This window comes from Apis florea, unplaced genomic scaffold (genome assembly GCF_048593485.1).
Source record: "Apis florea isolate Af1SG1 unplaced genomic scaffold, ASM4859348v1 contig_3170_pilon, whole genome shotgun sequence".
Lineage (NCBI taxonomy): Eukaryota > Metazoa > Arthropoda > Insecta > Hymenoptera > Apidae > Apis > Apis florea.
The window spans coordinates 1,567,399-1,590,720 of NW_028256714.1; the positions used below are offsets into that span (position 1 = coordinate 1,567,399).

Genomic DNA, 23,322 nt, shown 5'->3' on the forward strand with positions numbered 1-23,322 from the left:
AATTTTTGTTTATGTAATAAAACAAATTTTTTACAGTATTAATATAACATTATTTAACAATGATTACTGACATGGAATTAAAAAATAAAATGGATTATATACAACGAATGTGTAAAGATTTATCACGCGACCAACATAAAGTACTTAATAATATAATTCGTATAACAAAACATGCGTTACCACATCAATTGATAATTTATGATCCAAATAATATTATTGTATGTATTATTCAAGTTTATTTTTATTATTATGATATATTGCTTCGAACTGATTTATATAATATATGCATATTATACAAACGAAGAAAAAGATATCGACATGCAAAAGAATGTTACAATAATTTATTGAAAATATATATTCCTACAAAGTCTAAAGAAACTCTTAAAATTATACTTGATACAATTTGTGAAAATAAGCTTTGGGAGTTTGAAACTTTTTGTTTTGAACTTATATGTGATTTATTGAAATATGGTCTTAATGGATCATTAATGTTTCATGCTATATGGGATAAAATTGAAGGTCCAAATATGAATATAGAAGATTCAAAAAGAATCATGAGAATATTATATGAATTATTAAATGTTTATGAATGGCCAAATACTCATGATACAATAATAGTTATTGAAAGAATTTTAAATCTTTTTTATATTTCTATAACTACTACAGAATCAACAGTTAATTATATACCATATGCAACACTTAAGAAAAGTTTGGAAGTCTGTATTATTAATATGGTAAAACATATATATAATTATCATCTTCTCATCATAATTCATCACATGTGTTCATGGGTTGTTGAAACAGAAATGACTGATGAATTTATATTACAATTTGGTAGTACACTTGAATATATAGCCTTCATACATAATGTAACATTATATGAGAAAACTTTAACTCCAAAGATATTTCCATTATTAATGGAAATGATAGCATCAACAAGTAAGATAAGCAGCTTATTAGGTAATCGAGTTATTCAATATTTGCTTGATAGAAAAGAAAATAAAGCAAATTTTGATACACCTAAGATATTTTTTGAAGATGCTAACTTTGACATAAAAATAGAACGATATTATAAAGAAGATAAACTATTCTGTAAATTTCATAGAGAAATTTTACATGACAGTTTTCTAAAAGGTATTTTAAATCATTGTTCATCACGTATGAATTTAGAATCAATATATTGTACAATATGTCTGATTGCTGTAGAAGTTCCATGTGGATTTACAGCAGCAGCTGTAGTTTGTCTTTTAATGAATTTGCAAGATATAACTTTAAAAAGACAAAATAAACGTCATATTGAAATATCATATCATATACATGCAACAGTGATAGCAATTATGTCTCTTTTATGTTGGATTCATAAAGCTGATGTATTTTACGAATATGTGAATAAAATAATGTTGGAAAGGGCACAATGGGCTCCGCATTTAAATCCTCCTATTCAATCTCAATATAATTTTGCTGCACATCATATTCTTTGGAACAAACCAGATTTATTTTTTGTAGATTGGGAAGCTCGCTATGGTTTATGGAAATGTTTTCGTTTACGTGAAACTGATGAAGAAAATGATGATTAAAATAATTTAATTTTATCAAAAATTATATGATTCAAATTAATTTTAAAGAATTTTAAACTTGTAATGTCAAAATTTTATATGATATCATAAACGTTAAGAAATGATTTGAATTACGAGTATAATAATTTATCTTGATATTTTTTATTTTCAATTTATAATTTATAAATAAAATTTGAAAACATTTTATAATAAACCATTTTATAATAAACCCATAAAATTACACATATAAGTAATTGACATCAAAATGGCTGTTGATATTATACACACACACACACACACAAACATATATATATAGATAGCATAACTCATAGTATTACGTATTAAACAAAGGCAAGATAAATTAATAGTGTATAGTATTTTATTAAATATTTATCATAATTTGCACTTTTCAAATGTATAATAATGTTAGTATATAATTAAAATTTATTTATAATTAAAAAGCGCGGTAATTTATCCGAAATTATTCATTTTTGTATATCCATTTCATATCACTTTAAATATTTTTTGAATCATAAAACAATTATTTTATAAATTATAAATTGCAATTAAACATGAACTATTTGGAAATCGATGAAATGTTTCTTTATAATTCCTAAGAAACTCTAAGAAAATACTGACAATGAAATGGAATAAACATTTTTAAGCGCAAATTATACTGTAATTATTAATATCGTATTGTTTACATAACGAATTTTAGTTGTAGTGGATTATTTTCGTCAAATCATCAAATTGCGTATCAATAAAGGTTAACTTTTTAAACAAATTAAAATGTTTATTTTTTATTTATTATCAATGTGTTCTTTAATGATGACAATATTTTTTTTGTTTTTGAAAATAATTCTAGTCATTCATATGACTTGAAAATTTTAATTAATAATTTGACAGAAGTATATATATAAATAAATTTTTTTAATTCAAATTAAAATGTAATTTAAAATTGTAAAAACAAAATTAAAAAAATTTGCAAGAATTATAAATAAAAAATAAAGTATTTGTGATTCATATTCATTTATGAGTAATTTGTTGTGAATGTTTATTTTTCAGTTAAACAAACAATTTTAAAGAAATAATGTCTGGAGAACAGTTTTCTTTAGTTTGGAATAGTTTTCCTAGAAATTTGTCCTCTGGATTATATACTTTATTAACTGATGAGCAGTTAGTTGATGTAACATTAGCTGCAGAAGGTCAAATATTACGTGCGCATAAGTTAATATTATCAGTTTGTAGTCCATATTTTAGGGAATTATTCAAGGTATATTTTAACTTATTTAATATAATTTATATTTGTTTTATGATAATAAGATATTTATAATAATATAGGGAAATTCTTGTAAACATCCAATTGTGATTTTAAAAGATGTCAATTATCGTGATCTGTCAGCAATGCTTCACTTTATGTACCAAGGAGAAGTAAATATTAAACAAGAAGATATTGCTAGTTTCTTAAAAGTAGCAGAAAGTTTACAAATAAAAGGATTAACCACAGGAACAGAAGAGGTATGTTCAATCAGATAATAAATTAATTGTGCAATAAAAGAATTTATTTTTAATTTGTAGAAATTTGAAGAAAATTTGACAAAGAATGCAGAAAATTTAGATCAAATATTGAATATAGAAAACAACAGTATTAATTTTGTTAATTCAAATGCAAATACTTTGATTTCAAAAGAAGAAAAACCTGTGCAGAAAAATCAACAATGCCAAAAACAACATGTTCTATCAAAAGATGAATTACACAATGATGAACTATCATTAGAGAATAAAAATGTCAGTGATAAATGTTATCAACAATATTCTATTTCTAATTCAACTTATAATGTGCAAAATCCTCATATGGAACAAAAAAACAATTCAACAAATTTAGAAGATGAACCATTGGATTGTACAGCTGATGTAACTCACATAGAATCAACAAAGCATGAACCATTGGATTATACACTTGATATAGATACAGAAACAGGATATAAAACATGTTTGCCTAATGAATCACTTTATAAATCTGATGAAAATTTTGAGACAAAAGGTAATTATTTATATAATATATTATTAGTGTAATCATTTAGAAGAAACAAGAAACTATAAATTAATAGATTGATGATAATAAAGATTTGAAGCAGGAAAATTATTTAATTTGTATAAATATTCCAAAATAAAATGAATAAATATTCTAAATAAAATGATTAAAATCAGTGAAAAAATTACAACTGTTTTATTGAAAAACAAAAGATTTGACACAATTATTTTTATGATTAATTGTACAAAATTTTTTTACATATAATTTAATTTTATAGTGAAATTAATTATATATTTATTTACTGAGTTTCAAATCTAAATTTATTGTAATTCAATTATTCATAATGTGACAAATATTGATATAATGAAATAAGAAATATTATATTTTATAGATTATGTACCAGATATGCAATTAGTTCCTTACAATCAGAATGCCCAAACTCAACCATTTAGTAAGTCTTTATATCTATCTTATCAATTTAATAATATTAATTTTTCATTAATTCAATAATATATTAATTTTATAATTTTTATATATTTTCAAAATACCTTTATTACAAATTATTAAATAATTATAATTATCAATAATATATATTTTATTTATATTCATTTAATAGGTTTAAGTAACATAAGTGGTTTTGAAAATGAATTTACATATGAAACTGGTTGTCATAGTAAAGGTCGACGTACTGTTAAAGGTATTTCTAACAATAGTTTACCATTAGAAACAACTTTGCGTGTTGTATCTGAATTGGGACCAACTTTACGTATGGAAAGAGGCAAAGTTATTCGAATGTATTCATGTCCATGGTGTCTTCGTCATTTTACACGTAAAGAAAATTTGAAACTACATGTTCGATATATTCACGGTCCACTTGAAAGTCTAACATGTAGACTATGTGGTAATAAATATAAAAATAGTAACAGTTTACGTGTACATTCATATCTTTATCATAATGCTAAACGGGATAAACCTAATAAGCCATTACTTGATGGTGGAGAATGAAATTAAAAAAAAAAGAAAGAACTGATATTAAAATTTGCACAAAATTACTGCATAATACATGCAATATTGTTACAATTTCATTTTTAAGAAAATTGACTGCATGTGCTGATTAACAAAAAAATTTATAAAAATTCAATTATTTAATATTTTTTATTTTGTTTTTATTATGATTGCTAAGCTATTTAAAGACTTCACAAATTTGGAGGAATACAATATTCTCTAAATTAGTTAGAAAGATTTAGATTGTAGAAGTAATTACATATTTTATATAAAATATTATATAAAAAAATTTAATTTAAAAAAATCGATTGTAAACATATGTATATTAATATATCATTTTGTGAATACATTTTTTATAAAATAAAAGATTAATATTTGTATATTTTTTTTCCTAAAGTATTTATCGATTTAAATATGAATTTCTTTTTAAATATTCATCAATCAATTTATAATCATATATCAATCACTTTTGAACAAGATAATTATTTTACAACAAAAGATAAAAGAATTATATAAAAAAAATTCCAATTCGATTTCAAATATTAAATCATTATCAAATATTAAATCATATCAAATATTAAAATCATTAATCATGTCTCATCAAACTAATAAATAATTAATCATACTATCAATTTATATTCAAAATATTATAAAATTATCATTAGTTTATTACAAAGGATTTCTTAATTCCTTTTTTCTACAAGAAGCCTATTATCCATAAAAATTTGTTATTTTTTAACGAACGATGAATTCTTATATTTTAACGTGATTTTATATGATTCCCTAACCTGGATCAGAGACCAAAAGATTCACCGATTATTTTGAATCATTGCCTATAATTAAACATACCCATAATTGGATTCGATCTTATGGACTTCGATAAATTATTCGAATCATCGTATTGCGAATCTCAGAAGATTGAGGGGAAATAACGAGACTAAAAGACAGTAGCTTCGCAATATCATTGAACTACTGTCTGGTTGGTCTTTTGCAACGAGGTCAAAGGCCACGTCTTCGGAACATAATCATCTATAGACAGCATAGTCAGTAATACTGTGTCGATCCTCGTACGTGCGACTATTATTTGTACGATTACAATTAGTAAAACTCGCCAATTTTTGAGTATCGTTGATTCACTTCCGGTTCTGGATCATTGAAAAAAAAAGGGTGCAAATAATCACAATCATGATCGCAATCAATTTCGTGGATATTCTCGGTATTTCATTGCTGTTGCACTTTAGTTTCAGTCTATTAGTGTTGGTCATTTTGGTTCCATTTCTGTTACTTGTTTATCCGGGTAATTATGCATGATAACCATTCCATTGTTGTTGACAGATATAGTTTAGAGGCACGAGTTGAATTAACTTCAGATACCAAATTTTGATTAGATGTGCAATTTTTTTTTGAAAAGAAAAATTTCGAAATAACTTAATAACATAATAACTAACTTCTGCTTCAAATGTATATAGTTTAATTGTTTTTTTTATTTTTTAATTAATAATTGAATTTCGTATGGTCTAATAATTAATTTATATAGCTGAAATATTGATTTTTTTTAACTTAGCTACTTTTATAATTTGATATATATTTAAATATTATTGAAATAATAATGATATCTTGAAAAAAATTTTTAAAAATTCAATCTTTAAATAAATACTTAAGATATTTACTTGCAGTTTTTTTATGATTACTTGGAAATGAATAGAAACGCAAGTATCGAAGAGTAAAATATCGAAAGTTTCTTTTGAAAAATTTATAAATATCTAAATATAAATAAATAATATATAAATCTTGTTTCATCTCATTATATTTAGATATCATTAATAATATGATATTAATAATGATTATCACGAATAATATTTTTTAATTATTTATATTGTATTAGTTTTTATTCTTTTTTTATTAAATTAAATATCATTTTTCATAAAAATTTTTTGCATTCATCATCGTATTTTGAAAGATATCATTTAGATAAATAAATCATAAATGTTTAGAAAATATTAACGAAGAAATTAAAATTTTGTTATAAATCTTAATGATATTTTATTTATGAAAATGATTCATAATAAGAAGTATAATAGAAAACTCGATGTTGTATAGTCTTTTAATGTTATTAATAAACTTAATCACATTTTGTTGTTGATATGTCTTTCCTTGAAATTATTTATAATATATAATAATATAATTATATCTTTTTTGACAGAAGATTTTCGGCCAGATCATATCGAATCGAAAATCATATCATATATCGAAATATTTGTAAATTTCATTATTTATGAAATAATTATGATAGACAATTTGTTTAATATTATATTAAGTATCATATATAAATTAATGGTTCTCAACATTTTGATAAGTGTATCATTATCTAATTTAATTTTATTATTATAAGAAATCCATATATATCCATATATATATTTCATTTTTAAGTATTAACGTGGTCAAGAAAGAGTTGGATACGTTTTGTAAAATGGAAATATCCAAATGTGGTCGTCGTGGAAGAGAATAACATTCGTATAATTCTGGATAAATTTCGAAATCATGTAGGTGCAATATGAATATAATATATATCAATTTAATTCCATTTTTTATTACACTTTAATATTGTCAGTTTAGTCTTAAATATTCTTTATTTTTTCTTTAAATATAGGGAATTTATACTTTACTGATTCAAGGCCGTTCAATTGCGGAAAGCATTCGTTCTCATTTAATACATTTGACTTCGTCCAGAAGATTTCTTCGTGCAGGCTTATCTACACGATGGGGTCTTTATGTATGGAAAGATCTTGATTATTTTTCCGTGGACAATCATTTGTTAAATTCACCATGTTTGTACAGAGGTCGACCTATTACAGAATCCAACATTCAGGTTGGTTTTTGAATTCTAATTCTTCATGATCTATCAATTTTATTCTATTTTATGCTATATTTGACATTCTTTTTATACAATTTTTATTTTTCATTTTTATTACAAGCTTTTTTGTATATTCTACGCTTTATTACGAATTATATTTTCTCCTATTTCTATATTTTAAAATAAAATTTTTAATTATTTTTTAGATTTTTTATCAAATTATTTGATTTTAAACATGGGATATAATGAAATTTTTTTCAAATTTTTAATTCTTTATCATAATATAGATAAGAATTTTTTTTACAATTTTACGATTAGGAGAATAGAATCTAAAAAGAATTGTTGTGAATACACCTTCTTGAACATCCTGCTATGCTAATAGTATAGCAAATCAAAGTTTTCAGTGTTCAAACGCGAGATCGCGCTGATTCCGAAATTTTTCGATCGTTTTCTAACTTATCGTCAAAACGTCAATAGATCATAAGAAATAAAAGTACGGCTAATTTTTATAATATTTAGAAATATTTGTTTAAGAGAAATGTTGTAAAGAAATCTGTTCTGAAGTGAAAAATTTGCAGAATAAAAAAAATTTCTTGAAAATAATTAGGAAAGAAATTTTTTAGAAGAAAAAAAAAAGAAATATAAGGATATGAGTATATGTACATATTCATATATTAAAAATTATATGGATTAAAGTTCATTTACTACACAAGAATTTATACGTAGATCTCTAGATTTTTTTATTATTTTTATAAACATAATTATGTTTTGTTCATGTTTTACTTTCGAAAACAAGCAGTTTGTAATGTATCTAGTATTTGTAATGGATTCATGCATTTTAGGATTACGTGAGTGATCTCACGTCGAAATTTTTTCCACCGGAGCAACCACCATGGCAAGTGCACGTGATAAACTGTTTTTTTCATGGCGAAGAGTATCAAATTTGTTTAGTGAGAGTCCATCATTTACTTCTGCGACAAGAACACTTAGTTTTAGCCGATTTTCTTCCATTGAGATATTGTTCCGATATTTGGGAATGCGAAAAAGTGAATTCTCCTTTTACAAATCTTTATTCTGAGCCATCGGCACTTCCGAAACTTTATCAGAAGCTCACGGAGAGTTTCAGTAATTATTGGAACGAATTTTTATATAATAACGACCCAAATGAGAGACCGGAAATTTTAAAAAAACAAATTGGTATTCTACAATGTTGTAAAATCAGTGTGATAGTTTTATTTTCTTCGATGAAAGAGATAACAAGGTAATTAAATAATAAATAATAAAGAGATAATTTCGCATAATTTCGCGTAACCTAAAAAATTATCAAATTTCTAGAATTCTTTATCAATATTTTTCTTTTTTCACTCAAGACAGTACGAAAAAGGAGAGGGTATCAAATTTTTCGATATTTTCTCCATATTTCAACGAGAAGCTAAAAAACGAAATATCGGACAGATCGTATTCTTACATGCCTTATTGAAATCTTTGAATCCTTTTAAATTTTTGTCTAATCTTGTCCTGTGGTATTGGTATTTAACAATCATATTCACATTAAAAATACCGATTCTCTTTGCTCGAGAGTTACGAGCCTTAAAATCGCCTTACAAACATTATTATCCGGATACTTTAATTTCCACGTTATGGTACTATGTTCCTCTAATATATCGTGCCGTTATGGAAGTGTTATCTATCATGTGGATCGCGATAAAGGCACCGAAAACTATCTTCGAGGAATTGTTTTTGAAATACGCGCATGTGAGTCGACTTCAAACTACATCTTCTTGCGGAAGAAAAGTGGTTGCATGGTCGGAGGAAGTCGAACTCGATATTCTTCGAAAAATTTCCATCATGACAGGTGCGACAGAAGCTGAAATTTTGTTGGCCGCAACTGTAGACGCTCTAAAAAAATATTTCCGTCATTCTGGTGTTAGAATACCGGATGATGTATTCGCCACTGGAAAGTTCGTCAGACAAAGAGCGATATTTGTACAAAATCACGAAACCAGAGGTATTTTGTGCCTTGCACTTCCCACGAAGACTCCGTTCTTCGAGGATGATCTAGTTGAAATTTTGCAGGTTTGTGTTAGAGAATTTAATTTAGTAGTGTTATAGTAAAAATCGATTTATAATAACTCATTAATATTAATTTCACAATTAGATAAGATTATGTATTATACAATACTTTTACAATAGTTTTACAATAATTTTAAATATTTGAATTAATTATAGTTTATTATATCAATTTCTTCGTCTAAGTAGCAAAGAAGAATAAAATTAACGTAAAATTCACAGGACGAAAATAAACTATATAGCGACGATATACACACGTTTGACCCAATTTTTTTCAATTTAACAATTTATTATGCTTGTTATCTTGGACAATAAAAGGGCAGTATTCTCTTTAAGATGCATTCTATATTTCAAATCATCATTCGGGTTTCAAAATTTATTTTATTATATTTTCATTCTCGTTTCATTTTTATCTGTTTTAATATTTTTATTCTCTATTATAAATATTTTTATTCTCTATTATAAATAAACATAGAAAAAAAATTATCGAATAATGAAAATTATGAATTCATAGTATCATAAATAGATAGTATCATAAATATATATTTATTTTAAAAGTACTTATTTCAGGTTATTCAAAAGAATGTGCGCGAGGCAAGATCAAAACAAAGTGCGTTGTATGCAATTACAGCGGCAGAAGAGTCATGCGGATTAATTTCTTCTTGTTTACCTTCATTATTGCTTAAAGTGATGCTAAATCATTTAACGAGAAGATATTCCCTTTCTTTAACACACATCGATGGAGATCTCCTTGTGGAAGGCGTCGATGCGGTGATGTATTGGAGACCACCTCAAGGCAACTGTAGTAAATGTTTTATTAAAAATTTTTCATCTACAAAAATGCAATATTTTTCTCATATTTGTTTTTTTAATGCGTATTACGTTGTGAGAAAAAACCAAGAAATTTTGAATTGATTTAAGAAGAAAAAAATTATGAAGAATTTATATAATTGGAAGAAATTTAGAAAATTCATTATTCCTAAAATATCATCTTTTGGAAAAACATAAATATTTAATAATTTTAATCGTTTAAGTAATTGTTTAAATATCATTTTATCATCTTATATATGTTTCATATATATATGTTCCTAATAAAAATCATTACTAACTCACATGATACTCAATGATGTGAATGGAACATGTTAATTGTTGTTGGAAAATTTATTTCTTTTTCTTGATTCATAAACATTCTCAATATATATCTTATTTATTTTCAATATTCATTAAAATTTACAACTCATTTTTTTTTAGATATGTCGATAACTCTACACAAATATAGAAATGGTGTACGATTGGGTGTGATGGGCGACGCGTTAATTGGCCCCGAGCACACAATCATCACAAGAACTTTTCCAAAAAGTGTGGAGAATCTCGCTAATGTAGTTGGTGTTCCTAGAATTCCAAACAGAAGTCCAATCCAGAATCTAATTAATCCAAACACTTCACCGGGATATTAAAAATGTATCGAGATTGCATAAAATAAATAAGGTTTTAATTTCTAATCGATATTTGAATTGTTTTTTTTTTTTATTGTGTTTTAGCACATTTTTAAAGTCAGGAAATTTAAAGAAAATTCTCAGATTCTTAAAAAAGAAAAATTGTTTTCGTATATAAGTAACTAAAATTTCTTTCTTTATGTAACTAGAAAAGTTTTCCCTTTTATAAGTATCATTAAGTGTTACAAATAATGTTGATTTGAATATTGTACGATATTATGTTAATGATAATTCAATTTCAATTCATTATCTCTTTTATATTTTCTTATTTATACTTGTTTACATTATAAAATTTTTTTCTTACAATTTTATATTAAAAAGTAATTAATTTCGCATATCTTATATGTCTGATAGTAATATTATCTGCAATAATATGGATAATTTTACAGGTCACGTGTTTGTCTCTTAAGAAGATAAATTCTTCTAAAAGATCGAATAAAATTTTAAATTTGAAAATAAAACTGGATATTAAGTTGTTCAGTAATATTTAGAATTTTTTATATTTAATCATATTGAATAATATTTATAATTATTTTCGATATCCATATATTTATAAAAAATTTTCAATTTTGATAACAAAAAATGAAAAAAATTGTTATTTGTTAAATTTTTATAAATTTATGATGCAATACTATTTTATCTCCGTCCTTTTTGATACTCATTTTGTTGATACATTAAATAATTGTATAAAAATAATGTTTCTTGAAATTATAATATATATACATATATATTATAATAAATATCGAACGTATATATTTATATAAATATGTATATTTGTATCTAATTTGTACGTGCATTTTTTTATTGTACAATTAATACATTATAATAATTTATAATATATATAACAAAATGTTAAAAAAGATATATTTTTTATTTCTCTACTTAACATATATTGTACTCGATAAAAAAAAATTCTAAAAAAATATTCTTAAATTAAAGTATATTTAAATTACTTACCAACGTTTTATATTTTTTCCCTTTTCTTTTTTTATTTAAAGATATTATTATTGGTAATTATTATAGATATATTCAATATGTCTTTTTAAATCATTATCACGATTACATTTTATTACTATTATTAAAAAAATTATTATCATTAGCATTATCAATAATAAAAAAGATCTAAGAACAGTTTAGGTAAAATTATAATCATTATAGTTAAATATTTTTATCCTCTATTATGAAATTTATGGAAGAAATATTTTTTTGAAAGTTGTAAAAATGTTTTTAAAAATTGAATAAGTTTATTGAATTTATTTTATTATCTTTTATAATGTATAACATGATAACATTGCACTTCAAAAAATTTCGTTAATATAATTAAGCGCCATACCTACAATTATATAATTAACTAGAATACACTAATTTCAAAATTTGACTAATTTTTTCCTGACAATGATTATAATCACAGTTGGGACGTTACGTTACAACGATGCGAAAAATAATCATGCATCGTTTTAATTAGCATGGCAGACTTGATTTCTCAACTTTTTATCTATATTGGACGTTATAAGGCAAAAATTTAGAAATATAAGAAGTATATCAATTTCTGACTATATTCGCAATTTTTCTCTATTATTAACATCTTTCGGAGTATATAAATTTAGTTTTACTATGTTCTTGTTCAGAAGTATTCGAAATATTTAATTATCAAATAATATATTTTCACATTATTATATATTTCCATTAATATGTATTGTGTATAGAAATCTTGTAAATATTTATCAAAGCAAGATTTAATCACGATTATTTTTTTTCAAATCTTTTTGTTTCTTTTTTTTAAAAAAAGAAATTTATAAATTATTCGAGTAAAAATTTTTATTTTAATAAAATTATTGAAATCTAGTTTTTATTAGTAAAACTAAATAAGATGTATATAGAGCTTTGTACTGTTAGATAAGAATAAATATAATAATCAATGATCATAATTTTGACAAAAATGTAGTTATTTAATTAGATATTTTATTTCCTCGCTGTTTATTGTTTCCTGTTCTTTTTATTTATCTGTAAATGCATTTCATTGAAATTTAAATTTCATTTTATAAGTACATGTTATTACGGATTAGCATATATAAATACCATCATTATCATTATATATAAAATATAATCATCATAGTTATTTAATAGAAATGAAGAATCTGACAATAAGATAATAATCAGATTAAAGAAAAATAAATAACAATAAATAATACTTTCTTTTTTCATTTTCAACTTTCAACAATAGAAATAACAATAAATGATTGATCGTTTACTTTTGCTGGAGGTAATAGTGGTTCATTGAAACTTAATTAGTAATAAATTCAAGCTAAACTATCTCTTTCACGTTCCATTTCGATTGGACCTTTGCCCCAAATTTTTCTATTTCTCGTGTACGGAATAAGCCCCACCAACAATCCAGAAACAACGATCCAACTACCCGCCATGTAAAAAGATAAATCCCATGAATTCGTTATATCAAATAACCAACCAGCCAATGGCGGACCAAGAAGATTCCCTATACCCTGACATAATAGGCTAAGACCATAGGCAGTAGTGAATCTCTCCAGAGGTATCAATTGTACCAATATAACAGGAGTAAAACTAAAGCTACTCGCGAAGAAGAGGCCAAACGCTGCTGAGGTAATCATCAACAAATTATAGTAAGGAGTAAACGTTGACATTAAAAATGTTGCCACACCACAAGCAACAAGACACCAAGTATAGGTTTTGCTCACATTCATCCAAGGTTGATCTCCCGCCCATCCAAGACCAATCTGAAAACATATTAAAAATAAGGTTATATATATATATATTGAAAACAATTGATATATAAATAAAAAATAGTACCATTCCAATTGTATTAGTGATGCCGATAATACTGAGAAGATTCGCAGCATCAGATTCGGTGTAACTGTTTCTGGTAAGATGTTCGGCAAGATAAAAGTAAGGCACGATAAACCAAGTGAATAGCAAAATCGTTGACAGTGAGAGGAATAAAAAGTGTAATTCCAGGAACATTGAAAAGTCCATCATACCTTTTAGTAAATCTATTAATTCGCTGTACCATTTCTGAAAATAAAAAATTAGAAATAGAGACTCGATTGGTAAACGAGTGATGAATGGTAAGGTATAAAGAAGCGGAAAAAAAGTCTAGAGAATAAGGAAAGATTGAACAGACGTCAGAGAAAAAGAAAATTCAAGGATAAGATAAAAAGGTATACAGCGGGAAATAGAGAAAGAAAACAAAAAAAAATCTAAATAGAAATTAAAATAGATGAACTTAATTATCGTTGATATAAAATAAAGTTTTTATTTTTCTTTTACCTCCTCGTTTTCTTTGGCCAATGTAGTCATACTATTTCTATAAATATCGGGACAACTGCTAGCCCTTAATCGGTATTTGTGTAAATTAAGAGCAGCGCCACGATACATAACCGAATTTCTATGGACTCTGATATCTTTGAAGTAGTGAGTATTGGTATTAAATTGTTTTTTTAACCACGGAAGCGAGTCCGTTTTAATAAGTCCACAATTTAGTTCTACTATGTGTTGTCTAGACACAGATTTTAATTTTCGTCCCTCGCTTATCTACAAAATTGTTCATTAATGCGAAAAGATATAAATAATTTTCTTTTTTATACAGCGAATTGAATAAATCTAAATTAATTAATTACTAACGTGTTCAAGTTCTTTAATTAAAAGAGGATTAGCTTCTTCTGATTCTTTTTTATATATTTTTTTACCTATATGATTTTTTATAGTGTTGCACGCAGATCCAGAATAAACATTATTTATTACATGCGAATTGTCATGTTTTGGTTCGTCACGTGCTTGTTTGATTCTTTCAAAAACGGATATAATATTAAATCTCTCATCATAATGATAATATTTATTATAAGAATAATCTATATAGATAAAATTTAAAACCTCATGGACATTGTGACGATACTCTTATTGCCAACTTCTGAATTGGAATCTTGTAGCATTTTATCCGAATAACTTCTACAGGATAGAAGATTAGGATAGTTCTCCAAAATGACCTTGCATAATCTCGGATTACTGGAAAGCGACTCTAATACTTCCACGGGCACCTACAATCCTCAAAAATGCATACTTTAGATGATATTTCCCAGATCTTTTCTTCGATCAATTTTTTAATTTTTTTTTTACAAAGCATCGGTCACCGAATCAAATTTATTCGTATAAAATATATCACTGTAAGTATTAATGTATATTTAAAAGTTCTTTAATTAATTAAGACGTATAAAATAAAATAATATTAATTTTCAGTATTTCGTCACCACTAATATATTTGATGAAATATTAAAAAAAAAAAAAAAAGAAAAAGAAAAAGAACTTCATCACCATTCTTTGCAATCCTTCAAAGAAACGATTACGACATTCTTATCCAAATCGGTTTCTCACCTTCTCGTTATGTCTGACAAAAGTAGGCAAATTAACCACGCTTCTGAATCTAACATCTCCATCAACCGATTGCGGATCCTCCGTGGTTGTGCTGAGAATTTGCAACAGATATTCCGGCGTGTGTCCGCTCTTCAACATCTTCCTCAACTCCTCGATCCCAGGAAACTCGTCCACGGGGCTAATGCTCGATCTGTCGCACTCAGATTTGGTGATCGATTTTTTAGGAGTTGCACCGTTCTGCTTCTCTTGTTCCAAGATCCACCATTCGGGGTCGCGCATCACCGTGCCGCAAACGATCATGTTGAAGAACGTGCCCGCCAGAAGCAAGCAAGTGCCTCTCCATCCGTATTCCTCGATGAAATACGTGGTCATGGGCGCGTAAACGAAGGTGCCGATTCCTGTACCGCACGCGCTCAAACCTACAGCTAGGGTCCGCTTTTTCTCGAACCAATACGCGATGCTCACGACCGCAGTGACGTAGCACAGACCCAGACCGAGACCCGCGATCACTCCAAATGTCAAATACATTACCTCAATCGTGGTGCTGAAACAGCTCAATATGAACCCGAATCCCGAGATCAGGCCGCCGACGATGGTCATGCTCCTGCACCCGTAACGATCGACCAACGCGGACATGATTGGGCCAGACAAAAGTGGGACGGCCATGAACAGAGAGCCTATCCAAGCTGTTTTCAGCTTCGACGCGCCGAACTCTTGCAAGAATTCGATGTACAAGAGGCCGAAACTGAAGGACACCCCGTCGGCTATCATGGATATGATCAAAGAAGCCAACACCACCGCCCAACCCCATCCACCGTCCGGCACCTTCGACTTCCTCTTCTCGTCCTTGGCCGTGCTCGTTGTTAACTCGTCCACCAAATCGCTATCCGAGTCGATGGAGTCCCTCGTATCGTCGTCCTTGTATCCGGGATTCGGCGTGATTATCGGCCTTCCCTCGAGGGACCTCCGCCTCCGAAAATTATCCGATCCCCCGCTCCTTTTGAACTCGTCCTCGCTTCTGGGGCTGTGCCCAATCGTGAGATTCGGCGAGATCAAGTAATTGGGGGGAGGCGTGGCTGGTATCCTGTCCTCGGTGCAATCGGTTCCAGGGCTCAACAGATCGATCTTGTCCTCTATGTCGTCGGCCAGGCTCAACTCCTTGCTTCTCCCGATCTCGGGGGACGTGGTGAGGAACGTGTCTTTATCGGGCGACAGCGATTCCACGCTTCTGTCGATGGTGCGGGCGGGCGTTGATTGGAGGAGCCTCTCGTCCGCCAAGCTGCTCAGATCTTCCGTGTTTCCGGCGGAATCTTGACAGATCTCTGAACACTTGGTGGACGAAGCGACGCTCTGCGAACGGGACAGATCGTCGATCGTGTCGAGCGACTCCGGGTCGGGGGTGCTACACGGTGTGCTTGGGAAAACGGTCGGGCTGCCATTCTGCCAGCCGACTATGGGCGCCTTTTTCGGCGCACGGTAATTCGAGTTGGCTTGATCCCTTTGAAACGCGTTCGATCGATGATAATTCGTTTGATCCCTGCTCAATCCGTCCCTTCTGCCGAACAGGTTCGCGGAGCTGTTGTTGCTGCGAATGTCGTTGTTGTTGTTCGCCCAACCGTAGACGGGTTTGTAGGGGCGTGTTGCGGGTTGGTCGGAGGTTCTGCATAAGATATTCTCGTTACGATCGGTCATTTTTTGCTTCTTCTGTTCTAAATGTAGGTGTTGGCCGGGTGGATCCAACGACGGGGCCACCCCTTCAGCCCTTGGATCTCGCTCGGGAAAGATCGTCCACGCCTCTCAGCTACCATAAGGACTTCCCAGCCGAGCTTGGACCAGTCACTAAACGTCGCTCGCCTCAGCATGCACGTACCGTCTTTTTCCTTCTCCTGGGCAAGAAATAATATTTCGATAATATATGAGAAGAATTATGCGTTTACTTTTTTTTTTTTGTACAAGTATTCGATTCAATGCTTTTATATTTATATTTGGATATATAATAGCTGTTCTTAAATATTCTTACGATTTTTGAAGATGATTTTTATTTTTCTTTTTTTACGTGGTGTGCGCATGGTTTTTTCAAACTTTGGATAACATGGATAGTATCCAGTTTAAGGTTTCTTAAAGTTTACGACTTTGAAGAAGACTTTTTATACGATGCGCGTCTTGCAGTTTTCAAGTTTATATGGATATCTTTAACCGTTCTTAAAATTTACGATCTTGAAGATACTTTTTTTTTTATACGAATTATGCGCGATCTCCGAGTTTTCAACTTTATACTCATACGTAATTCCGTTAATATTTTTGTGGAAAAAAAAATTTTCGCTGGAACTATTAACTGTTATTTATTTTCTATTACAGGAACATTTATATATATATATAAATAATTATGAGAGAAAGAAAATTCTCTATTTCATCGTATAATGAAAATTGAAGAAAAAAATAAAAAATAATTTATCGTAAAAAATTTAAAAATTCAAAGTTTCTTAGTTTACTTTTTAAAAACAGTATTTAATTTAATATTCTCAAATATGATCTGACTTGTCTTGTAAATATAATGTAGTAAGTGAAACGTATAAAAGACGAATATGCATTTAAGGTGTAAAATTGTAAAATAAATCGAAATACTTATTCGTTGGCACGTGTTAAAACGAAGAATGTGAAAAAAAAAGAAAAAAAGGTGAGATTAAAATGAGAAAATAAGAATTTTAATAGAAGCGGGCCAAAAAAAAAAGTGAAGTAATTAGCAACAACGAAAAAAAAAAAAAAAAAAAAAGAAAAAAAACTGTTTACTCACCATTGAGGTAATGCAAGATGATATACAGGCGTGCATGCGTATTTAGGTGCAGGAATGTGCATACGACACTGAACGGTGTGAGCAAATAAAAAGAAATCGATAGAAAAAGAGAGGGAGTGTATATTTGCGATCAACCATTAAGTGATTAAGTTAACTAATCGTATATGCTAAAACAAGCAAAGCGTATACAAGTCAATTAGAAGAATAGAAGAAAAGCTGAGAATGGAAACATATTAATCATTTGTGAAAACAAGAGGAGAAACTTCCTGAAACAAGATAAGAATAATTACAAGATATATTTCTTTAATACATTTAATAGATTGGCGGGATATCTCTCGATCGATTCGACAGGCAACAATTGGTAAATAGAAAAATTTGATATACAAAAATTTCGTTTACTTAAATTAAATTAAATTAAAAAGCAAATTCTAAAGTTTGCCTTAGATGAAACGAAATGAAGATATAGCAGAAACAGTTCTATTTCTGTCATACCGTCATCATGTTTTATCTCCGTCTTGCTTCATCGAAAGCAAACTTTTGTTTTAATCTTTCTGAAGAAAAAAAAACTTCAGAAAGTGTGTCACGAATAAATAAACATCCTTTATACACAGATATATAATATATATATATATATATATTAATGTCATCTCTTACGCAGTACTGTTAATTAAATTAAAACATTGTGCATAATATTTTAAAAGTAAAAAGAGATGGATATCATGGATGATTACTATAACTCCAAGAAAAATAATAAAAAATTTTCAACATTTTTCTCAACAATTTTCCCCCTACTTTTATTACACAAATAAATAAAAGATTCTTCGTCTATACGTATATCTTCACTTCTGTAAATATACTTTCCGTAATTATACTCCATTTATTTCGTATTTTAAACAGTATTCTCACAAAAAAGAAATTGTTTGTCCTTTGTAATCCGAAAGCTTTCTCTCTTATCTCGTTTCATTAAAGAAACGATGGAGTGATGATGCAAGGATTAGAAGACACTCTGTTTGGCCATATCTCTTTCTTTCCAAAACTTCTTTAAGATAAAGTACAATAAAAAGAAATGAATAAATAATTTTGATTCTCTAATGAATGTATCTTGCACAAGCTTGATTCAAACGGTACGATAAGAGAATTATATCCTTTATTAATTATCGTTTATATAAATACGAGAAGGTCGACTTTTGTGCTAAGTAACATGCACATGCATGCATATATCTCCGATAAAAGCTCGGCAATGAATCATCTGTTAAGTAGTCTTTGACAGGCTTCGATCTAATTCATTTTTCTTTGTATTTCTTTTTTTTTTTTTTTTTCTACCTCCATGAAATCTTCTCTCTAAAACTAAATATAATTTATTCGAAAAAGGATTTGGAAAAGAAATTGAAAAAGAACGTCTTCTGGCTAAGAAAGCTAAAGCTTCGTATCCCCTGGATATATCCTGTACATGGACGCGATCCAACAATTGCACGCAGTTTCTGTCAACTATTGATCCGGAAGATGAATAAAATATGTTCGTAAAACAAACGTTGAAATATTTATTTCTTCCTATTTATAGAAGAATAATTTTTATTAGAAAATAAATTCTTGTCTTTTTTTATTCACGCGTTATGATCGTGAAAGATCCAATAATATTTTTATATTTTTCTAGTTTGGCAGACTGTTATTCCAAGAAAATAATGTCACTGGGTTAGTAAGTGGATTACCAGTTTCTTATAAAGGAGAAGTAAACCGAAGCACGTGATTTATAGGTTTACGAGGAAATCGATGGGAGTTCAATCGATACGATTCTCGGGTTATTTTAGGTACATTTATCCTCTTCATTCTTTTCACCATAGAGTGCTTTCGATTAGAATAGAGACCTTGAATTCTATTGCAAACACACATGACAAACTGAACGAATTCTCTTCTCTCTCTCTCTCTCTCTCTCTCTCTCTCTCTCTCTCTCTCTCTCTCTCTCTCTTTCTCTCTTAATCTCATAGTTAAAGATATTCATTGTTCATACAATCCAATTTAACTATTGCAGTTGATATCGACTGTTATTTCAATATTAATATCGAAATTTTAGAAAATCTTATTTGCTCTATCTCTAGAAATTCTTTACTTTTCATTTACCGATTATAAACGATCTATCTACATATCTCAGTTTAATCTATTTCGCGTTCTACGCATTGCGTGGAAAACAGTGTAAAGACCAGAAACGAAGTAGTATTTGATGACACAGATCAGACTTGTACGTGTAATCTTTTGAGAAATTTCATTCCAGTTGTTTCATTCAACAAATAGCGACGATAAATACTTATTTAGAGAGATAAAAAAAAAAATCTTGAGAAATTGCTAAGAATAAAATTTATCGATAGAATAAAAAAAAAATTTTTTTTTCTAAATAAATCATAAGGAAATCAAAAATTAATAATAAAAATATGAAAATTTTATTTTCATATTAAATTATATAACTTTATGCTTCTATAGTTCTTCTCTAGCCAAGATATTCATTCAAAGAGCTGTCGATCGATTGTTCTTTTGACTTCACGTGAACCTTCACCTACAAGGTGTGGCCATAGTTTTAAGGTTATCTTATCAGGAAGGAAATTCAGAACGGATATTATTAGCCTGCACGCGACTAATCCTTAATCGCCACTGTATTTATCATCCGCAATTGCCATTGGATTGTTTCATATTTACAAATTTTTAAAAGTAAGACAAATTAATTTTATATTTTTCCTTAGTTTTAGTTATTATAAAAATTTAAATGTGCAATATTTGATTCTTCATTTTTTAAAAAGATATAAATAATACCATTATATAAGATGAATCGTCATTAAAAAACTAAAAATAGAATATTATCCTGAATAATTTAACATTTTTTCCGGCATAAAGAATAGTAGAAAAAAAGTCTATGAAAAATTCATAAATCAGCAGATTCTAGTTTATAGATATATTAAGGAGATTAGGTCACGAGTTACACTTATTCTTTTTGGCTAGTTCACAGGAATATGAGTACTACAGGATGATTCAGGAATGCCTAAAGCTAGTGATCGAGGGGAGTCACCATGACGACCGACATGGTCGATTCTAACGTCTCTCATCCGCCAGAAGAAAATAAACAAGCGAGATCCAAGGATATTTTTCCAAATATTATCGATGATCGATCGAAGAGAAATTCAAATAATTAAATAAAATAGATATCGAGAACAGAATGTAAGAATCTGTGTCTTTCAATTACTCAACTTTTGCCTAATTTGAGATTTCATATTTCTATATTTATCTTCGTTCTCTATGACATCTGCTCGCTAAAAATTTCAGTTCGATCGACCACGTGTCATCATTCTCAAGTTCAACCAAGAACTGTTATCATTCATTTTTTCGGTTAATAACGTAATGTAATGTCTTTTCAAAAATTTATAATTTTTTTTACACAGATAAAATCTGATCGATTTATTCACTCGACAACGATATGATTATAAATTGTTGAGCAAATTTTAACTTGCAATATTATCATTGCAAAAAATATCGTAATGTTAATATTTGTTTTATTAATCTCTTATTATCATGCTTGTGTAGCATACATTCGGTCAAGTATAGCTTGTTGTCGTATAATGGATAAATATTTCAACTCTTTAACATTATCCACCATCGGATGACTACAATGATTCTGATATATGTTAAATTGAACGTTGGATACATTTCTTAAAAAAAATAGAAATATCGATGAAAAATAATTTTCAATATCATTCACATTGAAAAAGAAGTTTTTAATAGGACGCAGAGATTATTTCTCAAATTTCTTAAAAAAGAAGAAAATTAAAAAAATTAAAAATAAAATCTTATCGAGACCATTAATTATTTAAGGAAGTTATACATTTTTCGAACATGTAGATCATTATCGTTCCGATTAATTATCTTAAATGCACCGGTGTTGAAAGCAACATCTAACTTGCTCATCGTGCATAACACGTGAATATTAATTTTCGTTATTATTGATATGTTACTTTTATAGCACAATTTTAAAGTAAAAGAATCAAGTTATTAAAAAATGGTTACATAACTATATATTTGAAATTTTAAATATATATATGATAAAAACTACTTAAAACTACTTAAAAAAGAAATAGATTTATTAATAAATCTATATAATAATATATTTAATTAAAATTTTTTCATCAATTGTAATAACGTGAACAATATTAATGTCAGTGTGCCTGTATAAGTTATATAAATTTTCATGACATAACCTGTTCGCATAGTAATCCTATAATCAACGTTAATCCTTCCATATAAGTATAATATATACATACAATGTGTTTAAATACAATGTAAAATATTATTTTTCATGGAACGCATGAATATTTAGTATTTGTAATCGATATCATAGTATATCAAATGTAACACGACTTCTATTTCATATAAGAAAAATTTAGGTTAAGGAAATAAAATATTAATGATTAGAGAGATTCAAATAACAAATAAAATAAAAAAATATAAAAGTAACATTTGTCATCTTTTTTATCAAAATATTTTTTTGATAGAAAAATTATCTTTTTATTAAGAAAAATAAAAAACTATGATTCTACTTAATAACGCAGAAATTAAATTTCGATCGCTCAATTTAAAAGCTTATCGATTAAAAGAAATTTTAATATATTTTAATGTTTTTATATTATAAATGTAATATAAATGCATAAATAAACATAAATAAACATGTGATAATGTGATAACAACTAAATAATAGTTAATGTGTAATTATTAAGAGAAAGAAAAAAAATCTAAACAAATATTTTAATTAACTATAATATACAAATATTCTAATTATTAAAAGTTATTTAAATATGTATTAAAATTGACGTAATATTTGTCATCTTATTGAAAAACAAAAATTACAAGAATGTTTATATATTATAATTAATTAAAATTTATTAAATATATACACATGGATATATAATAGATGAAGCACGTGTTAGGTATAGAAAACAAAAAGAAATAACAATCTTAAAAAAATTATCTGTTCTTTTTTTTTCCAAAATTATAAATTTTTTAAAACATATCATAAGATATAATTTTTTTTCCTTATATTAATGCAAAAGTCACATTACATTTTGAAAAAT

The 23,322-nt window shown here is 27.6% G+C and overlaps 4 protein-coding genes and 1 long non-coding RNA gene across 9 annotated transcripts; 4 read left to right on the forward strand and 1 right to left on the reverse strand.

Annotated features, from left to right (window-relative positions):
* The first annotated feature begins 59 nt into the window (after window positions 1-59).
* LOC105735261 (uncharacterized) lies at window positions 60-1,822 on the forward strand. Its single transcript, XM_012485655.3, has one exon. It carries the CDS (start codon window positions 60-62, stop codon window positions 1,575-1,577), a length of 1,518 nt encoding a protein of 505 aa, XP_012341109.1. The 3' UTR covers window positions 1,578-1,822.
* Window positions 1,809-4,962, forward strand: LOC116414253 (uncharacterized). 3 transcript variants are annotated; one of them, XM_086910244.1, is made up of 6 exons: window positions 1,809-1,907; window positions 2,622-2,829; window positions 2,898-3,074; window positions 3,135-3,600; window positions 3,983-4,042; window positions 4,208-4,962. In XM_086910244.1, exons 2-6 carry the CDS (start codon window positions 2,647-2,649, stop codon window positions 4,594-4,596), a joined length of 1,275 nt encoding a protein of 424 aa, XP_086766370.1. In that variant the 5' UTR covers window positions 1,809-1,907; window positions 2,622-2,646; the 3' UTR covers window positions 4,597-4,962. The 3 variants fall into 3 exon arrangements, with proteins under 3 accessions (XP_086766370.1, XP_031771853.1, XP_031771854.1); XM_031915993.2 differs by having other exon boundaries at window positions 1,831-1,981; XM_031915994.2 differs by having other exon boundaries at window positions 1,861-2,322.
* Window positions 4,963-5,567: 605 nt separating this feature from the next.
* On the forward strand, window positions 5,568-11,028 carry LOC100868082 (uncharacterized). Of its 3 annotated transcripts, none has more exons than XR_015292620.1 (7): window positions 5,568-5,893; window positions 7,027-7,139; window positions 7,247-7,465; window positions 8,293-8,711; window positions 8,821-9,526; window positions 9,743-10,325; window positions 10,772-11,028. XR_015292620.1 is itself a non-coding variant. In XM_031915996.2 (7 exons), exons 1-7 carry the CDS (start codon window positions 5,782-5,784, stop codon window positions 10,975-10,977), a joined length of 2,010 nt encoding a protein of 669 aa, XP_031771856.2. In that variant the 5' UTR covers window positions 5,568-5,781; the 3' UTR covers window positions 10,978-11,028. The 3 variants fall into 3 exon arrangements, 2 of the variants coding, with proteins under 2 accessions (XP_031771856.2, XP_086766369.1); XM_031915996.2 differs by having other exon boundaries at window positions 10,091-10,325; XM_086910243.1 differs by having other exon boundaries at window positions 5,643-5,812; window positions 10,091-10,325.
* A 1,212-nt stretch (window positions 11,029-12,240) lies between these two features.
* Window positions 12,241-17,247, reverse strand: LOC100864907 (uncharacterized). Its single transcript, XM_003693093.4, has 6 exons — window positions 15,421-17,247; window positions 14,923-15,086; window positions 14,674-14,836; window positions 14,320-14,583; window positions 13,843-14,064; window positions 12,241-13,769 (listed from the first exon to the last, which is right to left on the reverse strand). The coding sequence occupies exons 1-6, from the start codon at window positions 17,110-17,112 to the stop codon at window positions 13,317-13,319; spliced, it is 2,958 nt and encodes a 985-aa protein (XP_003693141.3). The 5' UTR covers window positions 17,113-17,247; the 3' UTR covers window positions 12,241-13,316.
* Window positions 17,248-18,350: 1,103 nt separating this feature from the next.
* LOC147657347 (uncharacterized) lies at window positions 18,351-22,943 on the forward strand. The gene is made up of 5 exons (XR_015292621.1): window positions 18,351-18,575; window positions 19,586-19,730; window positions 19,869-20,022; window positions 20,690-20,914; window positions 21,203-22,943. It is a non-coding gene; the product is annotated as an uncharacterized LOC147657347 (long non-coding RNA).
* Window positions 22,944-23,322: the final 379 nt, after the last annotated feature.